Source organism: Aulonocara sp. 'chitande type north' Nkhata Bay, linkage group LG22, assembly GCF_057382095.1.
Source record: "Aulonocara sp. 'chitande type north' Nkhata Bay isolate Kocher_YH1m ecotype deep benthic linkage group LG22, A_spYH_male_GT1.1, whole genome shotgun sequence".
Classification (NCBI taxonomy): Eukaryota; Metazoa; Chordata; class Actinopteri; order Cichliformes; family Cichlidae; genus Aulonocara; species Aulonocara sp. 'chitande type north' Nkhata Bay.
Genome location: NC_141364.1, coordinates 28,796,080 through 28,817,661, shown reverse-complemented (window position 1 = coordinate 28,817,661; position 21,582 = coordinate 28,796,080). Strand labels below are relative to the sequence as shown.

At 38.5% G+C, this 21,582-nt stretch overlaps 1 protein-coding gene across 1 annotated transcript in view; it reads left to right on the top strand.

Moving 5' to 3' along the window:
* oprd1a (opioid receptor, delta 1a) overlaps positions 1-20,487 on the top strand; it is a 29,313-nt gene extending 8,826 nt beyond the window's left edge. The window contains exons 2-3 of the mRNA XM_086280442.1: positions 9,774-10,129; positions 14,379-20,487. Coding sequence (XP_086136568.1) covers positions 9,774-10,129; positions 14,379-14,908 — 886 coding nt within the window. The 3' untranslated portion in view covers positions 14,909-20,487. The remainder of the gene's footprint in view (positions 1-9,773; positions 10,130-14,378) is intronic.
* The last annotated feature ends 1,095 nt before the right edge of the window (positions 20,488-21,582 follow it).

The following is a 21,582-nucleotide window of genomic DNA, read 5'->3' as shown; positions in this document are numbered from 1 at the left end:
GCAACACGGACTACACTGCCTATGATGCTACATTCTTTAGAGCTATACCTGTAGCATTCTGCCTATTAGCTTAGCACAACAACAACAAAAAGGCGCTCTCTCACCCAGGAAACACGCAGAGAGAGAGCATCACCCTGTAACCATGGCAACCGTAACGCTGCCGCCTGGAACAACAGAACGTAGCTGTCAAGCAAAACCCAAACAGTCCTGACCCGCCACAATATGAAACAGGGAAGTACCGCCGTGTAATCCATTTATTTCAACAAAGTAACTGTATTCTAAATACCACCTTTTTAAACGGTAACTGTAACGGAATACAGTTACTCATATTTTGTATTTTAAATACGTAACGGTGGTACATGTATTCCGTTACTCCCCAACACTGCCCATATGGGCTCCCACGCAGTCTTTATTAAATATCCTGACTGTGGGTCAGCAGAACCAAATGACAAGCGTCAGTGTTAATGTTGACTGGTTGACAAGTGGGTCAGAATAAAGGCTGAGAGCACCAGGAATGGGAGAAGTGTAAAAAACACCTCAAAGAAAATACTTCAGCTCTTTGGGTGCTTTGACTTTGCTCTTCTCTGCGACTGGCTGATGGACTGGCAAGAGTAGCCCACATACCGGTTGTGCACTGCTTCCATCTGGCAATGGAGCGCACTGGAAATGAAAGTTTTTATAACAGTGTGCAGGGTGCAGCAAGCACAAGCAGCAGACTTTGAAGAGCAGATAAAATTAATTGCTTAATATTTATTCCATCTCTGTGGTAACCCTTGAGCTGGTGACTCCTTAGGCAGCCCACTAGTTGGCCTAAAACAAAAAAGCTTTTCCTGAGTGCACTACTGCACTGCTGAACAATGCAAACCAGAGGGGCTCAAGAAGTGGGCATCCTCAATACTAAATAAAAAAGTAGGTGTATGCAGAATATTTACTTTTACCCTGTGGTAGAACACAAACAGTGACAACAGTGTGCTATAACGCAAATGGTAATAAACAATCTTATGTTTTCCTTTAAGAATTTTCTAAGCATTTCTTGTAATTTAATTACAAGCATTTCTTGTAATTAAATTAAATGCTTAATTTAATTTTAGCATTTAATTTAATTAAATGCTTAAATTAAGCATTTAGTTTAAGCATAATTTCTTAGTTTAATTTAAGCAAATTAACTAAGAAATTATGGTACTATAATTTCTTAGTTCTGTTGTGCTTTCAGTTGACATCATTCATATGATTTAGGTTGTACCTTGGTACGATGTGAAGGTGGTTCACATCGTACCAAGGTGCACTGCCATTGTGACTTATGCTGCAGGCCTAACCAGCACTGGAGCAGGTTCTGTTCCAAATTAAAGAGGTATGGGATGTACTAAACAACCAGTCCTCCACAAAATACAGGGAGTGCAGAATTATTAGGCAAGTTGTATTTTTGAGGAATAATTGTATTATTGAACAACAACCATGTTCTCAATGAACCCAAAAAACTCATTAATATCAAAGCTGAATGTTTTTGGAAGTAGTTTTTAGTTTGTTTTTAGTTTTAGCTATTTTAGGGGGATTTCTGTGTGTGCAGGTGACTATTACTGTGCATAATTATTAGGCAACTTAACAAAAAACAAATATATACCCATTACAATTATTTATTTTTACCAGTGAAACCAATATAACATCTCCACATTCACAAATATACATTTCTGACATTCAAAAACAAAACAAAAACAAATCAGCGACCAATATAGCCACCTTTCTTTGCAAGGACACTCAAAAGCCTGCCATCCATGGATTCTGTCAGTGTTTTGATCTGTTCACCATCAACATTGCGTGCAGCAGCAACCACAGCCTCCCAGACACTGTTCAGAGAGGTGTACTGTTTTCCCTCCTTGTAAATCTCACATTTGATGATGGACCACAGGTTCTCAATGGGGTTCAGATCAGGTGAACAAGGTGGCCATGTCATTAGTTTTTCTTCTTTTATACCCTTTCTTGCCAGCCACGCTGTGGAGTACTTGGACGCGTGTGATGGAGCATTGTCCTGCATGAAAATCATGTTTTTCTTGAAGGATGCAGACTTCTTCCTGTACCACTGCTTGAAGAAGGTGTCTTCCACAAACTAGCAGTAGGACTGGGAGTTGAGCTTGACTCCATCCTCAACCTGAAAAGGCCCCACAAGCTCATCTTTGATGATACCAGCCCAAACCAGTACTCCACCTCCACCTTGCTGGCAACTGAGTCGGACTGGAGCTCTCTGCCCTTTACCAATCCAGCCACGGGCCCATCCATCTGGCCCATCAAGACTCACTCTCATTTCATCAGTCCATAAAACCTTAGAAAAACCAGTCTTGAGATATTTCTTGTCCCAGTCTTGACGTTTCAGCTTGTGTGTCTTGTTCAGTGGTGGTCATCTTTCAGCCTTTCTTACCTTGGCCATGTCTCTGAGTATTGCACACCTTGTGCTTTTGGGCACTCCAGTGATGTTGCAGCTCTGAAATATGGCCAAACTGGTGGCAAGTGGCATCCTGGCAGCTGCACGCTTGACTTTTCTCAGTTCATGGGCAGTTATTTTGCACCTTGGTTTTTCCACACGCTTCTTGCGACCCTGTTGACTATTTTGAATGAAACGCTTGATTGTTCGATGATCACGCTTCAGAAGCTTTGCAGTTTTGAGACTGCTGCATCCCTCTGCAAGATATCTCACTATTTTTGACTTTTCTGAGCCTGTCAAGTCCTTCTTTTGACCCATTTTGCCAAAGGAAAGGACGTTGCCTAATAATTATGCACACCTGATATAGGGTGTTGATGTCATTAGACCACACCCCTTCTCATTACAGAGATGCACATCACCTAATATGCTTAATTGGTAGTAGGCTTTCGAGCCTATATAGCTTGGAGTAAGACAACATGCATGAAGAGGATGATGTGGACAAACTACTCATTTGCCTAATAATTCTGCACTCCCTGTAGTGTCAACATCCCTGGAAGATTGCCAGGATATCAGTACACAGATAGTACAAGGCTCCACAGTTTTTTACTGGCTAGTAAGTCTTTGTCATCCCCTGATGTACATCAGTAAGGAATATAGAAAATAGTACTGTACTCCTTAATTTTCTTTTTTTCTTATTTTTCTGTTAGCTGGCCACAACTACAATTTTAGTGTTCTATGCATCACAATACAGTGCAGAAACAAGTAGTAAATACAAAGTAAACACAAAGTTTTTAAGAAAACTATCCGAATCAACTTGGCCCTAAAGTAATAAAAAGTAATTGTTCTTCCACCTTGTTAAATCATGAATTAAATGTGATTAACCACATCTTTTATTAAAGCTGAGCTCAATTTCACTACCCACACCAAGGCCTGATTATTGCCAAAGCTGTTGAATAAAAAATTACTTGAACAGCACCTGTGAAATAGGCTAAAAGAAATCAAATAGCAACACACCGTGCCTTCGTGAAATCGCTCGCTCTGCTGCAAGCAGACCTACCCATGCTTGTGACTGTTCAGATGCTGCCAGTCCCACCAATTTCATATGAATACGCTTGTACCCAGATTGGGAATCCCTGGGTTGACTTTTCAACTTAATTACAACCTTCATATGCCACTTAGCCTGATTGCTGATATTAAGATAAATGAAGGCAGATTAAGTAAATATATCCAGGGTATGTTGAAACTGAGTCATAGTATAGGCACCTGTACAGGTACATGCTTGTAGGGATGTCATCATCATACATTTCTAAGCATGAGAAAAAAAATGATATATGCAGGCAAAAATGGTATAAAGATCTTAAAAAAGTGAAAAAAAGAAATTAGAAGCCCAAGAAATCATGATAATTATTTCATAACATGTCTTTCTTTAATGGTTAAAAGTATAAGGCTGTGTGCAATGGATTCTTCATGATCCAAAAAAAAAGATATTTAATTTTTATCAGTGTCTGACTCTGTGTTTCTACATCCTTCCTGGTTTGTTGGGATTTATATAATTCTGAGCTGTCAATATTTGATTAAGGGATCTAGGTAAGCTAAGGGATCACTTGTTGGGATCACTGGTGTGCTGACAAGGTGAACAAGCAGAAATTACCTTCAGAGCCCAGGAAACAGGATGGATAGCATTACTAAGACACTCTCAGTGTGCATCATCGTTTGCTTAGAAGTGAAGGTCAGGGACCCCCGCTGCAGCCCACTGCTCTGAGACTTCTTTTTTCATTCTGTGTTTCATTACTGTTGAAGAGGAAATGATTGGATAGCTGTGACAGCCACTTAGCATGATGCCCGTGGTTTTAACCCAAAACAAGCAAACAAACAAAAATGTGATTAAACTACAGGAACAAGATTTTCCGCCTGTCACCTTTATATGCTGAAAGCTGACTGTGACTGAACCTCAGGACCACTTGTATTAGTGCCTATCAGAAAAATACTTCTGCATAACAACCTGTCAGTGTCTGGTGTAAAATTTATGTTGAATGTCAATGTGTCTTTTGCTTGTTGCCTGCTGAGAGCATGCATACTGTGCAGTCCAGACCAAAGCAATAATACTAAAACAGAGCCTTCCATGCAGGCACTTTTCCCTTCTTCGTGACATTTTGTTTTTTGATTTCTTACAATCCAGCCAAGCTAGTGCATACTAGCATGGATCTGACACAGCTTGGCAGTGGCTATACCTCAGGAGCTACAGCAGGGCATCTCTTAATCAGAAGGTTGTTCTGACCAGGTGTTTCAATCCCTGGTTGCTCTAGTCTGCATGCCAAATATCCTTGGGTCAACTAACCCCAAGTTGTTCTCTGACCGCATCCATCGGAGTAGGAATGTGTGTGTGAATGCTAGATAAAAAGCACTTAAGTATAGATGAGCTGCTTGTATGAACGAGTGAATGAGGCTTGTTGTATTACATGGTTTGAGGGACTAAAATGTCAGCGAAATAGTCTACAGCCAAAAGCTGATTTATATACTCAAATTTGAACAATCCTACTACCGTGTCATTTCCACTATTTCCACTATTATGTCATATCAGAGTGGGTGTTATATCACTGAGAATCCCCTACAAGTTGCAAGTACAAGCGTCTGTACTTCTTTAAGGTTCCTTGAAGATGTATCACTTCTCATCCGAGAAGCTTCTTCAGTTCTTCTGAGAGCAATTGGCAAAGTCTACGGATAAGTGTTTGGTTGACTCTTCATGGCCAAAGAAAAAGAAAAAGAAAGAGAAAGAGGGATGATAAAGGCAGGAATGAGGAAGGAGAATTAAATTGGTGCAGCAGGAAAAAAAATAGATGACAAGGTGCAGTTATATCATTTTAGAAAGTTTGCAGAATGATTAGACATTCAGGGAAGAAGAATGCTGTAGCTCTAACTGGTGGTACCTCACAGCTAACTGTTTTTTCAGGCACTCCCACAGTGTTCAATATGTCTCTGATGTGTGCAAAGTCATTTGGATGCATTATATTTCTGGCCTTTCCATTCCACCATTGTCCTTTTGAAATTCAAAACTAACTCTATCATAAGTTTGACTTTTCTGTGTTGCTGCACTGAATTACTGTAGGTAATTTCTGCAAAATCTTCTGTGTGCTACTGCTAGTTATTCAGTCTCTGCATAGCCTCCTGAATGATTAACATTTCATATTTGATGGCAATTTTCCCTCCATAATTAGTAAGAGGTGTAAAAAATAAGATAGCCACTTGCATGGAACAAAAAAACTAGCAGCTTCTTTGACATGGAACACAAGAATTAAATGCAGCCTCTAATTAATTACACCAGTAGTTTTCCTTTTATGAATTATGATAAAGCCCGTTGCTCTTATAAATAATTACTAATTTGTTAATGGTCTGTGTCAGTTTTACCTTCAGCTGAAAAAAAGAAACAGATTGAAATGAAACATTGATGTCATTTAGAGACTAAAGCTGATGCTGAGAGTGAATAATAGAGCAGCTGTTGAGACGTTTTGACAGCATTTGTAATTATAAATTCCTGATTAAGCCGACATTCGCTTTAGACTAATTTATTACTTTAAGAAATCTTTTCTATCAGACTACAGAGTTCTTTCATTAATATACTTGTAGTGGAAAAACTCCCAAAGATGATTTAACTCTTAAGGCCTGACCTAATATGACACGCTGCAACTGTTCTACAACTTAAAAAAATGACATGGCCTAATTATGATTTATCTCATAATAATCTAGATCCAGTTAATGAAAACAAAAAAATGAAATGCCGGCATTAAAGTAGATTTTTTTTTTGTATCAAAGTGATTCAGTCATGGTTGTTAGTGTATCTAAAAGGACACAGAAAAAAGATCTATTGATTCAATAGAATTAGATTTTAAAATATAAACGACTGTGATTGAGTTATTGGATACAAACCCCTCTAATTTATTGAGCTCTCACTACATGTTGTGGCTTGAAAAAAGACTCACTAAAACATTTGAGAGTATGATGACCTATCTACTGCTTTGGCTCTACAATGGGTCACAACAGCAGTTTGCAGTCTATTTACAAGCTGTAGGAGCTTGTAAATAGTGCAAATAGTGAAACCCACATTAAATGTATCTGCAGTATATTTTGCACTATTGATCTGCATTTCCTACACAATTATTTCTGCATGAGGGTTCCCCTCATGCAGAAATAACAGTGTATTAAGTAATCTGTATTAAGTAATCTGTTACATATTACCTATAAGCTTTTGAAAAAGTAATACAATAATTACTCCCTGCAGAAAGTACTTAAACGACTTTAACATGTCCTGAGATGCATTGTCTCTAGTTAACCTTTTATGGCTTAGCCTCTCATACATTTATTTTTACATTTTTTACATATCAGCACAAATAAAAAGCCACAGTGATTCCACTATAGAATCATGGACAGGTACAAATGAGGTTGGCTTCCACTAGCTGATGTTCTGCTTGAGCATGGTTTAGGCTTTACAATAATATTGTTATCTTTTTCTGCTATAAAATGAAATGTCAATATCTCCAATGTTAAAAAGTTAAAGATAGAAATGGGGGGGGGAAAGCAACATTTTTTTCTTGTTAAAATTATAGACTACAAAGAAAATATGCTGGAAATGAGCTACAAATGAAGCATGTGACTTGAATCTCTTTTGTACTATGAGCACGCCAGTGTGAATTTGGGTTAATAAAACTGTCACCGTCCTGGATTTTAATCCCAAAACCTTTGAGTTTCTATGAGATCTGAAATAATAACTTATTAATTATTATTATTATTAATTACGCTCCTAGCCTTTAATTATTGTTAATGATGAGGTTTTGACCCCTAATTAAATGTCATTAATATTCCAGACACTTGTTACTTGTTGTGTTTGAGTTGCAGTGACTGTTTTGGGTTTATGGAGTTTGAATGAGTTGCTGTTCTAGTGTTGGCTTTGAATCCTTGGTTTCAGTTCTTACAGTGGGGCAAAAAAGTATTTAGTCAGCCACCGATTGTGCAAGTTCCCCCACCTAAAATGATGACAGAGGTCAGTAATTTGCACCAGAGGTACACTTCAACTGTGAGAGACAGAATGTGAAAGAAAAATCCATGAATTCACATGGTAGGATTTGTAAAGAATTTATTCGTAAATCAGGGTGGAAAATAAGTATTTGGTCAATAACAAAAATACAACTCAATACTTTGTAACATAACCTTTGTTGGCAATAACAGAGGTCAAACGTTTACTATAGGTCTTTACCAGGTTTGCACACACAGTAGCTGGTATTTTGGCCCATTCCTCCATGCAGATCTTCTCGAGAGCAGTGATGTTTTGGGGCTGTCGCCGAGCAACACGGACTTTCAACTCCCGCCACAGATTTTCTATGGGGTTGAGGTCTGGAGACTGGCTAGGCCACTCCAGGACTTTCAAATGCTTCTTACGGAGCCACTCCTTTGTTGCCCGGGCGGTGTGTTTTGGATCATTGTCATGTTGGAAGACCCAGCCTCGTTTCATCTTCAAAGTTCTCACTGATGGAAGGAGGTTTTGGCTCAAAATCTCACGATACATGGCCCCATTCATTCTGTCCTTAACACGGATCAGTCGTCCTGTCCCCTTGGCAGAAAAACAGCCCCATAGCATGATGTTTCCACCCCCATGCTTCACAGTAGGTATGGTGTTCTTGGGATGCAACTCAGTATTCTTCTTCCTCCAAACACGACGAGTTGAGTTTATACCAAAAAGTTCTACTTTGGTTTCATCTGACCACATGACATTCTCCCAATCCTCTGCTGTATCATCCATGTGCTCTCTGGCAAACTTCAGACGGGCCTGGACATGCACTGGCTTCAGCAGCGGAACACGTCTGGCACTGCGGGATTTGATTCCCTGCCGTTGTAGTGTGTTACTGATGGTGACCTTTGTTACTTTGGTCCCAGCTCTCTGCAGGTCATTCACCAGGTCCGCCCGTGTGGTTCTGGGATCTTTGCTCACCGTTCTCATGATCATTTTGACCCCACGGGATGAGATCTTGCGTGGAGCCCCAGATCGAGGGAGATTATCAGTGGTCTTGTATGTCTTCCATTTTCTGATGATTGCTCCCACAGTTGATTTTTTCACACCAAGCTGCTTGCCTATTGTAGATTCACTCTTCCCAGTCTGGTGCAGGTCTACAATACTTTTCCTGGTGTCCTTCAAAAGCTCTTTGGTCTTGGCCATGGTGGAGTTTGGAGTCTGACTGTTTGAGGCTGTGGACAGGTGTCTTTTATACAGATGATGAGTTCAAACAGGTGCCATTCATACAGGTAACGAGTGGGGGACAGAAAAGCTTCTTACAGGAGACGTTACAGGTCTGTGAGGGCCAGAGATTTTCCTTGTTTGAGGTGACCAAATACTTATTTTCCACCCTAATTTACGAATAAATTCTTTACAAATCCTACCATGTGAATTCATGGATTTTTCTTTCATATTCTGTCTCTCACAGTTGAAGTGTACCTCTGGTGCAAATTACTGACCTCTGTCATCATTTTAGGTGGGGGAACTTGCACAATCGGTGGCTGACTAAATACTTTTTTGCCCCACTGTATTTTAACTTTGGATCTGAGGAGAAAAGCAATTAACTTGTAGTTTATTTTTGGGATTTGGTAATCTGGAAATTAGCAAGGCAGTGCAGTCATAAATTAAACTAAGCCTTTGTTTGTAATCAATTCCAACATGGAATTATATCTAATTATTTCTATAATAACTTTATGAAAATGACTAGAGGTAAAATGGATCTAAAGTAGGTAACAGAATAATTGAAATATCCGTTTTCCCTGATGAAGCTCAGTTGGTAGAATGGTCGCCCCATGATCGGAAGTTTGGATGTTCAAATCCACTGAACGGCTACCCTGAGGTACCCCTGAGCAAGGTACCGTCCCTACACACTGCTCCCCAGGCGCCTGCTTAGTGGCTGCCCACTGCTTCACTGAGTGAATGGGTCAAATGCAGAGAAAGTAATTTCCCCACGAGGATGAATAAAGTATACATTATTATTATTATTATTATTATTATTATTATTATTATTAAGAAAGGACAAAAATGCACCAGTAACACAAATGACAATTTTTTTCTATTCAAATCTCAATTCATGGGCCTTTATGTCATCTATTCTCTACATACACTATTTCTCTCTCCAACAAGCTAATAAATTATACCCAAATAACTATATGATTTTCAGTTCAACAGCAGCTGCAAGTAGACTGGACCAGGGAGGCAACTGTGAGATGATCTGAAATAACCTGTTTTTGACTGGGGAAAAAAATCGTTAAAAAATATCAGTTTCTTTTTAACTTTTACTACACCTTCTGTCTACTTTGTGACCACAACCAGATACACCAAGATGAACACTGCCACAAATATCTACATCTTCAATCTAGCTCTTGCCGATGCCTTGGCCACCAGCACGCTGCCCTTCCAGAGCGCCAAATACCTCATGAACACCTGGCCATTTGGGGATGTCCTCTGCAAGCTCATTATTGCCATCGACTACTACAACATGTTCACAAGTATCTTCACCCTCACAATGATGAGTGTAGATCGCTACATCGCCGTGTGCCACCCAGTCAGGGCGCTGGAGTTTCGGACGCCTGTCAAGGCCAAGTTGATCAACATACTCATCTGGGTCCTGTCCTCGGCAATTGGTGTGCCTGTCATGATCATGGCTGTGACCAAAGTGGCAGACAATGGTAAGACTGCAAGTCCATGTTCTTTACCTCTTGGTAATATTTTAAGATGATTTCTGAATTAATTTATATTGTTTCAAAAATAAGGCTGAATATGTATGGTTACTGAGTGCTGGTTGTCGTAGTGGAGAACAAAGGTAATTCTGCATTCATTTGAATAATTTGCATCTATCAGGCAAACCTTGTGGTCCTTTAGTTGGAAATGAAACTGTACACAAGGAAATGCAACAATAGCGGCAACTGATTCTGAATCAATACTCTGAACTGTCCATTGTGTATTCTAAGAGCAAGGAGAAGAGCCTCTGAAGCATCTACACTACTTGATACAAAAACTGTCTAATGAAACCTAAGGTAATATTTTCCAAGAGACAGATTCTGTAGTTGAGGGTAGGTCCTTTTGAACTGCTTTTCCAGATGTCTTCTTTTGTTTGGTGCCACAAAGTAAGTACAAGATTGCATGAGGATTACTCATTTTTCCAAATAAATGTATTTGGTAATGAAGTCACAGCCTTCTCTGATAACCTTTAGCACATCTTTGAAGGAACATAATGTAGAAAAAAAACAACTATGTATCGCTGAAATACTATTGCCGAAATATAGTTGCCGGTATAGGAGGTAGTGTGCCCTTTATTTAGCAAAGTGTGTAATCCTCAGTTGTGTAATCCTACTAGAGACTTCACAGTGTGTTCCAAAAATCACATATCTGCTGCCCAAGGCAATTAAAATTTTAAAAAGTAATCTAACAGACATTTAGCAGTGACAGCTGAGAAGTTGTGTCTGACAGGATGCATTGAAGTGATAAGTTTAAGGTAGTTTAAGGTGTTTTAAGTGTGACGTCATTAGCCGTGTCTGGGCCCAAACTCCGCTGCAGGTCCATAAGCCAAACGATCACTGCGGCATCACTGAGAGTTAAAAACTGTTTAAATTCTTTCATCTGTAATAAAATAATCATTGTGGCTGCTCTACCAGATGTAACAATTAAGTTTAGCATCCAGACATCCATGAAAACGGAATTTATTAAACTTAACGGAGTTAGAAGTTAGCAAAGAGTTAGGTCACTAGTTTCCATCTAAATATAATATAGCCCGTCCTGACTGAGAAATTTCTAAAACAAATTAAGACGTACAGCTCTGCTATCACTTCCGACATAAATGAAGACAGGAAAGTAAACAGCAGTGGCGTTTGTAGGGTTACTTTAGTTTGGCTAGCTGATATATAACGATGTGCTACGTGATCGCTAGTGACACAGCTATGTTAGCTTAATATAAACAGTGAAGGTGGAGGATGAATGCTAACTTTTTTCCACTCAATAAATGTTAACGTGAGGGTGGGAGAACAACTGAGATAATCCATCCACAATACGAGGTTAGTCATTAATATACTGCTGCATGGGCTGGGCTGTAGTTACATCGTAAGATTTTAAAAACTGAGCGTTAAAATGAACAGTGACAATAAACACCGAGAGAGGCCGACAGTGATCACTGCCTGTTTTTAGGGGCTTGTTGAGATTAAATAGAACAAGATACAAATCATTAAAACATGTTAAAAACACAACAGCCTTATTAAATGCAGAGTAGTTTGGGCCCTGAAGCAGGATTCATCAATTATAGACCGAATAGTGTGTTCCTGAGGTGTTCAGAGCCCATTTTATATAAAGTGAAGAGCACTGGTCCTGACCAAGCATTAAGAATTGGCACTGAAAAATAAAACACTTCCACTTTCCATATGAGGAAGTTACATTTACATAGAGTGAAAGAGCTATTCCAAATATGCACCTTGCTAACCCAAACTAAAGCAAGAAAAGCATAGAAAATATCATTAATGATTCTAACTTGTGATTTTGTAATATCTAATAATTACCACCAAAACAGTTTATTCTCCCACAGAATCAGCTAAATTGATTATACTAGTATTAATTGGAATTTTTCTTTTCTGTCTGAAGCTAATTTGGTATTTGTTCAGTTCGCTCTTGATGGCTTATAGACAATATGATAATGTCTGTGAATTCTCTGAAGATCAGTCTCTGCTTTGCCAAAGATTGTCCTCAGTGCCAAAAAGTAAGGACAATTAGGGATGAAGCATAACACATTTTATAGCCCTATAAAGTCAATACAAAATGTGGGTGGAGGAGACGCTTCCTCTCTCATCTAACACTCAGTCTTGCAACGAGCTGCCTGAAAATCAGTACATAAAATTACAGCTTAATCAGCTGTATTGTTAGAGTATAGCTGTTGGCCATTATGAGGTATGTCCCACTATGATGTGCAATAGAGTGATAATGAGGTGATCTTTTTATCAGACAGTTTGGAGAAACTGCTGTATCTCTGCACCCTAGCTGATGTTTCTGTGAAAGACTCAGAGGGGTGAAACAGAGTTACAGCAAATCCAGACTTTATCCTTGGGTTCACATCTTATTTTATTTAGGCTCCTGTATGTGTTATTGGGTTTCTCGCAGTCTGTAGCTACAGAGTTAGCAGCTCAAGGCTCACCTTGTTGTGTGCTAAAGTCATATAAAGTCACTGCTGATCCTTCAAACCATGCAGCAGACAGTCAACACATAGCTATTAGTGCTGCACAAAGACAAACATTGTAACAAATGCACCAGCTGTAACAAAGTTGTGCCATTTCAGCTTAAGCCTTCGTTTCACTTGGACATTCCTGTACAGCTTCTAACGCTGAAGACGGCGTCTCGTGTCATTTAAAGGGTTTAAATTGAGCAGACGCTTTGCAAGCAGCTGAGCGTACACAGCAGTGAGGAGTTGATTGGGAGATTTTGTCTCTGATTAGGAGGAAATGTCTACCGCTGCCATTGGATGTACAGTTTGTGTTTACCATGGTCAGCGTCGCGAGTGGCGAGATCATTTAAAAGTAGTTGAATCTTCACAAAAAACCTAGCAACGTGAGCATTGCTCTCATTTTCAAAGAAATGCCTTTCTTTGCTTTGTTGAAGACCTCTTTTCACTTTGTTAATACCTAATTAGACTGCTTGACCGTGAAGGTCTTGACGTTACAGCTTTATTGATTTTCATAATTTAATATAATTTAAATTCCCCTTTGTTTTTATTTTGATTCAGTGTTGCTGCAAATCAGACATGCATGCCAATGAATAAAACTGGAAATAGTTGAGTCTAGGCTTAAATTTGGTTGATCCTGACTTAAAACCTATTCTATACACTGCTCTTGACAAAGATCAACTGAAGACTACCATGCCAGAAAACTTTGAAAAGATTGCGAAAGTCTGCCACCCTCTTACAGCTAAAAACAATATGTTATTATCAGTCAATGTTTTCGGATATAACCTATTAGATTTCTCAAAGATGGGGGCTCTTTGCAGGGTCGCTGATTGCAAGACTACAACTAAACTCCCTTTCAGATTATTTTCCATCCTGCTCCAGGGAGAAACTGAAAAACTGTTGAACAGTGGAGCAGAAACATAAGGAGTTTTTGGCCACAGTCTCCCTCGTGTGTGCAATGTTCTATTCTGTTCAGACAAAAACGGGTTAAAAGAACAAAAAGAGGAAGATGCTGCAGAATGTGAACATGAGGCTGAGAGAACAGAGAGTTCAACTCAATCAGTCAGTCGATCGATATGTTCAGTCCTGTTCCCTCTCCGGGGATGCAAAAGTGCAGTGATCAGCCTAACAGCAAGGAAACGTGAAATGTGCAAGTAGTGACTAATCTTTCAAAAAATTAAAATATAAAGAGTGAAGGGATTGTACAGTAGTGTATTCATTGTGATGGTTGAAAAGACAAACTATAAAAATAACTGGGTGCACATGCATAAAATGTGTGTATAAATTCAGTGATGCAGGTCTGTACTGGGATGATATTAAAGTTTGAGTTGCCCGCACAAGTAAAATCCAGCTGTAAGTTTACCTAACCTTATTTTCTATAAGTGTGTGCCTAAAGTTACACGTAAATTACATGTCACTACATGTGTAATTGCTTCTATAACTTTTGAAAAGTTATTAGCTTTTGCTTTATTCTCTCTTCTTCAGCACTTTAGGGGACTTTTTATCTCTTATTGTGTGAACAGTTGAGTGCAACATTATGAAACCTTCCATGACAGACTGTCTGAATTTAAAAGTCTGCACTACACACGAAAGGTTCTTGATCTTGTACCACAGCCTTCACTGCAGTTTTTTGGATTTGAATCCTGTGGTTTTTGCTCTGATCTTTCACAGATGTTAATTAACATCAGCCCTATTTTGTCTAATGCCATCAAAATGTAACTGTTCTTTTTTTTTTTCAGGTAAAACCACTTGCATGTTAAAGTTTCCTGAGCCTGACTGGTATTGGGACACGGTGACAAAGATCTGCGTCTTCATCTTTGCTTTTGTGGGGCCTGTGATGGTCATCACCATATGCTATGGTCTGATGATCCTGCGTCTGAGGAGTGTTCGTCTGCTCTCAGGCTCCAAGGAGAAAGACCGCAACATGCGCCGCATTACCCGCATGGTCCTGGTGGTGGTGGCGGCCTTTATCATCTGCTGGACCCCCATTCACATATTCATCATTGTGAAGACCATGATAGAAATTGACAGCAGGAATCCCTTTGTGATAGCTAGCTGGCATCTGTGCATCGCTTTGGGGTATACCAACAGTAGCCTCAATCCTGTCCTCTATGCATTTTTGGATGAAAATTTCAAGCGATGCTTCAGGGATTTCTGCCTCCCCTGTCGGACCCGTGTGGAGCAAAACAGTCTGACCAGAGGCCACAACACCACCAGGGAGCCAGTGTCCATCTGTGCTCCAACAGAAGCAGGAAAGAAGCCGGCATGACTAGGCATGGACCGGGTCCCCCATTGCTCTCGTTCAAGGAGGATCCAGCAAGATCTCCAATCAGAAGTCACCCAGATCTCCACAACAGAGTTTTAAGAGATATTTTCAAAGGAAGAGTTGACATAGGCAAATCTTGTTTTATTCTCTCTAATTTGGCTGTCAAACGAGACATTCAAATGAATAATTAAAGGTAATGGAAAACAAGTTCCACTATCTATTAAAGTTCTTACTGTCCCCCCTCAAAGTGATGCCTTACAGAGGCACTGAGAGTAGAATGATATTGATGGCCTAAAATGTTTTATCAAGATAATGAAATAGTTCATAATTTAGGGATCGAAAGCTGAACTTTCTGATGACGCAAAAAGGGCAAAGAAATCCCTGAAGGAGTCTGTCTCAAAAAATGTCATTCATATGGCATTTATCTTGGTACTATAATCGAGCAGAGAATGACTGATGTACAAAAAGCCAAAAGTTTAAAACAATGGCCTTTTCAAATCCGACTTTGCCATTTCATCAGAGACATCTGATGTGGATTAAAAAACTGAAAAGTAAGAATTTTGGAGATTAACTCTTTCCATTTGTACATTTAACATCATCTCATAATAAGTGAGCCTTACAGAGGAGAATCACACAACTCTTGCCCACCGACAGCTGGATGATGAATTACAGTGTAGTTTGTTGCACAATGGCAGCAACTCTCTACATGGAGAAGCAGGGAATTCTTGTTTGGTATTCCGTGTGATTCAACCACCCTTTGGGTATTTTTTTGTATTTTTCTTTGTTTTAAAAAGAGACACGTGGTGTGTGCTGAAAGACAATTTTGGACTCAGTGGATTTGAAAAAGGTCTGTCATAACAGATGTAGAATCAGAATGGAGCCCACTCTATGGGGTTTGTGCTTAGAAAAAGACAGAATAGCATCAAACCACTTGTGTTTGGATTTCCATGGGCTTCTTCTCTGCTTACCTACTTGACTTTCTGTAGTGGTGTCAAGCGCACAGAAAGCCTCTGAGCAGAATCACTAAAGGAGGATAAAGCTGCCAGTGGAAGAACACTGTCGGCAGCCACAACACTTCACTCATTGTATTGGTCTATTGTTCTGACTGAGACTGGCTTTATCTCATTTTCTAGACTTCCATCCTGATGTCAAACTAACTGCTCCAAGGGTTATTAAGATTATTGATCATTTTTAAATTAGAAAACTGTTACACTGAATATCTGTAGCACATTTAAGACAAGTAAGATGGCATTAGCCAGAGCTAAATCATTCGTGGTGATTTATGTGCTATGACGGGACTCGACATGAATCAAACTCCGTCAGTGTGAAGGTAATGATCATTTCAGCTTTGCATACACAAAGAGTTGTGTTAGAGATAATAATCTGAGTTTATATGAATTTGCTCTCATGTGGAAATATTTCCGAGACAGTCACGGTCACACTGGTGAGTGCTGAAATGCATAGTTGACTAAATGAGGTTAATGTAGCAGTAAAAACACATCGGAGCAGACTGTGAATGAAAAGATGGTAGAAAATGAATCAAAAATGTAAATTTGTACATAATGTTTAGCTTTTACATTACAACACATTTGGCTTCAGTCACAGATAAAATGACCACAAGGTACGTCTGTGGTTCTGTATTTTTCCTTTACGCTTTGCTTATATTGACATTTGATAATTCTTGATATTTCATCACCTTGCTTTTGATCTATCTGGCTCTAAAATATTTAAGAAAAAAAAGCAAAAAAGAAAGAGAAGCAAAATAAGTGTTTACAGTTTGTTTGGATATGAGTTTGTGTTCCGTTTACAGATTCAGCAATTTCCCTTTGGACTGGCTGTGGACTTCCCCACAGAGATATGGTCAGAAGAGAAAAACAAACATACAAACAAAAAATCTGTTTGCAGCAGGATATTGATACTTTTTGTAGTGTATGTTTTCTTACAGTGATAATGTGTGATATAAAGTGTAATGTGGTGTATATACCTGCTCTGCTTAGCTCTAAGTGCCAAATCTGTCAGGTGTGCAGAATACATCTGAGCTGCTGTTATCTTTGCAAAATCAAACGATATCTGGCTGGAATGTACAGACGTAGCTATCCCAAAGGATGACAAGAGTGTGTAAATTTCTTTTTTGACTAAATTAGCAATTACTACAAAAAGCAAAGCATGAATCATGTGAATTCAGGGTATGAATAAGTAAAATGTATGTGCATGATTTACACTGTACAACCAGGATTAGCCCTGCTTATGAGGCTTTGTCATTCTTTTACACTCAGATACTTTCCATAGCTCGATACAGAGAGCTACAAAAGGAATTGTATTTTCTCTGTGTGAGTCCAAACCTGAAAAATAAGTAATATACTACCACCATCTTTATTTGTCCATTCTAGTCATCTAATATTGCTTCAATGGATGTGGAGGCTTAAAGCTTTACCAGGGAGATGGTGCTCAGGCAGTTGAGCTGAACATCTGACCACTTTGATAAACCATGAAGGCATAGAGCCAGGCTTTTTTTGTCTTAGCTGGCCTGAAAAAATACCTTTAAAAGCTTAAAATACCGGCTATCACAAAAGCGGCTATCAACTTTCTTTGATAAGCCAACCTTCAGGGTCTGTGCACACTCTCATAAAAAGGGGCGTGTCAAGGGCATACCAGTAGAATTGTGGAATGACAGAGACTGGGAGCATATAGTACACATAAGCATACACAGTCGCAAAAAATGACGTGGTATTCGCAGAGACCTGTGTCTACTGAGCAAATTTGGGGTCATTCGCTCAACCAACAGTCACTGCAGTGCATGGCGCTTTCTATGTGAAAGGGCCATCACAGAACATGTGACTGTTTTTCTGCACAAAGTCCCAACTTACTCCAGTAAGAGACATTATTAAATAATGATGATAAAATGGTGATAAAACTCCTTAATTAGTATACAAAATATAACAGCACAATGCAACCCAAGTCCAAATATAACTCAAGTTCTAATGCAGCTGAAAATTATTAAAATTATTAAAAATATTGGGGTTTAGCTCAAGAGTAGTAGCGTATTTGTTAATTATGTTTACACTGCAGGTAATTTCTAATGTCACAACTGCACATTAGAGCTCTTTAAAATCGATACATCTGAACATTAAATGTTACTGTTCCATAGCCTACTATAAGTAGACATGGAAATTACTTTGGTTTAGTTCACAGTATTTACTTTTGTTGATTTAATAGGTCATCTTAGTTATAACAAAAGCTCTTTTTAATGTTCTAATCTGTGTTTTAGTAGCTACAACTCCAGCAGTGTAAAAGTCAAATAAAACAGCAGCAGATTAGAGCCAAGGATAAAAACCTTTGTAGAGTTTTTGCATCACCAACTGACAATACGACACAGTTTGTATCTTGAATAGAATAGAATTGTCATTGTACATGTACAATGGCACTGTGGGTGCTCCACATCAACTGTGCAGGACATATAAGTAGTGACACAACAGGAATAAATAACAAACAAGAAGAATATGTGCAAAATAAGAGGAACAGCAGGGTTTCATTCAGGGGTTTTAGCTGCATATATACAAGAAGTTACAAATATAAACCATATTGCTACAGCTGGAATCGTATAGCTATATAACACTAGCAATATGCTGTGAATAATAGGAACATTGTAACACAGAAAACACTGACCTCAAGCTCCACACGGTTTGCTAACCCATTAATCTCTTTGCCATTAGCCCTGTAAACCAATCAACTTAGTCTATTTTAGGTGCAAAGCAATATTTATTATTTGTTGCCTTTCAGAATAAATACTACTTTTATTTTTGGAAGATTAAGTCAGAAACATTAAATCCTTATTTTGGCACAAAAAGAAACATTTCTGTCCTAAACCACGCCTCCTGGAGCTTCAGGACTCCAAAACTTGAACATGATAGGTCGTGCCGGGCTATGATTCCAGAAAATTATGAGTCTTTTTTGTAATGGAAGGCACTGAAACAATATCCTGTTAATAGTCAAAAGGAAGCCTAAATTCTCCAGAGAGGAATTACACAGAAGTGTGTCCTGTGTTAGATGAAATAGGGTTGGCTACACAGCTTCTTTGGTATGTGGAATTTGGTATTCCCAAATGTAAATTTTAATACAGAAAAGCTGTGTGGCCAAAGATGTAATTTCAAAGATGACAAAAGGGTAAGCGATCCCTGCCTCTAAGTTATTCTCATATAACCTGCTGGGCTACTGATTAAATTCAGCAAAAAAGACTACACTAAGAGTATTTTTACATTGATTAATCAACTTTCAGAACTTTAACCACAGAAAACAGACTTGTCAGACTTTTATGTTCAGTGCACTGTCTTTGATCCATTGGTTTACTTTGGTATTATACGGAAACTGCGTGGAAATGCCCATTACATATGGATATTTCCACATCTCCAACATTTTTTTTTTTAAAGTTTGATTCTCGAACAAAATTCCCTTGCAAATACAAATTTTAGTAATCATTAAGTTACATACAGTGTTGTGACACATGAAACTAAAGCAAACTGAGAATGTGACGCAGTGTGCTTTCACTGTTGGAATATGAAATTAACATAATACATGCAATCTAAATCACCATTTAATCTTCAATCTTTTGTAAAATTATATTGCTGTTAGTGATCACAATATGTGTGATAAAGTCCATGCAAAGATTCGCTCAGATTGGCACCGTGTTAAGGAGATACAGACATATATACATAAATACACTATGATGATCACGGCTATGCAGCAATCTAAAGTTTTTAAGCTTCACGGTTACTTCTGTGACTTTCGGTAGTACGATCTATGTTGTCATAGTAATTTATCATGGGCAATTTAATAATTCCAGCTTAACTGGTTAAATTGCAATGATCAGTTCAATTCACCAAATCACAACAACAGTAGCCTAAAGGCGCTTTATATTGTAAAAACAATAAACAACGTCGTTTGAGCAAGCATTTGGCAACAGTGGGAAAGAAAAACTCCCTTTTACCAGGAAGAAACCTCTGGCAGAAGCAGGATGAGGGAGAGGGAGATGAGAGGAAGACAGGATAAAAGATGCGCTGTGGAAGAGAGCCAGAGATTAATAATAACTCATAATTAAATGCATTAGCAGTTCACTCCTGATACAGAAGATAATCAATAGGGAGCCTTGTAAGATGTGAAATATTAGTAAATGCTATTACTGATTTATTGTTCAGAACAGTTCATCTGATTCATTTCTTACTCTTCTGTCAGGTTCTATAAATTTTTTGCACGCCTGTCATTTACATTGTATCAGTATTGTTAGCTACTTTGACACTTTTGACATTGATACACTACAGCTTAACACTGTAAACAGAATATTAAAGCAGCCTTTGTGAATTTAATAGATGTAGATTTGTGTTATATGCTAATCTGTTGATAACCACTGACTGCAATATCAAATGCAAGGCTAATCATATTTAACACTATACTGCTTCTTTTGCAGTGTTAACATATTTCTTGGCTTTTTGGTGCAAATGTTGTTTAAAACATTTATCGTGCAGCTACTGTGTTTCTACCATAACTTCAATTGTAGGCAAAAGTGAAGAAAACAAAATAAAGCTTTCAGTGAACTTTGTGAGCTTTTGGGTTTTTTTTTTGTTTGTTTGTTTTTTGTTTTGGTTTCCTGGTAATGAGGAAAAGAGAGGGCATAATATTTCCTTTAAACTGATTTGTTTCATAATGGAACAATCCATCTTGCATGAACATGATTGAGGTTAACAGCTAAGAGTGCTTCTCTTTGGTCAGTCGTGGCAAAGTGCATTTCCACGGGTGCATGGATAAACACGCAAGAGGTGACCCAAGGCTCTTCTGAGTCCCAGAGTGTGCTGCTCACCGCCAGCAGGAAATTAAACACCCAACTTTGCAAATACATGTCAGCAGCTTGCAGTTGCCATGGAGACTGACAGTCACCTCAGCCAAAGAATACTCTAGTGAAAGAGCTGAAGAGTTTCAATTTAATGATGACTTTTTCCTTCTGTAGCAGCCACTCATCAATTACCCACAACAACAGCGACACCTCTCTGGTGATTAGCCAAGGGCTGACCGCTTTAACAAGCAAGGGGACGGCTCAAATCCCTGACCTAAGTATTCAAAAGAGTATTCTGACATGCAGGATAGCCTTCTGCCATTCTACTGTCAGAATAAAGACTCCTGAACTTGATGAACAATCCTGTTTATTTATGATTACCACTGTAACTGTGTTTTGAGAGAAATATATTAGGCAGCTAAAATAAGTAATTATTATTTAAATAATAACATAATAAACTGGGACCTTTTTAAAAAGTGTGTCCATGAGGACATAAAGGATCTTTTCTCTACAATATACACTCTAACTCAACTAGATCATCATTTACATTTGTAATGGTTATGTTTAGAGATGTATAATAGTTTCCTTTGAATTAGGAAGAGTGATAAATGACTCATTTTACCAACAGTAATATTTATTTTATCAATATAAAACCTCAAAGTCAACAGCGTAGTAGCAATTCTGTAAGCTAATATAAGGCTGTGTACACTGTGAAATTTTCACTTGAGATATCGAAGATTCACTACCTCACATACCTTGTCCCTCAATGTAGTGTAAAAGTGAGTTTTAAATTGGTGCTATACAAGACTAAAGATATGTGAAGAATTCATAGTTTTCCACTAAAAAGTGTAAA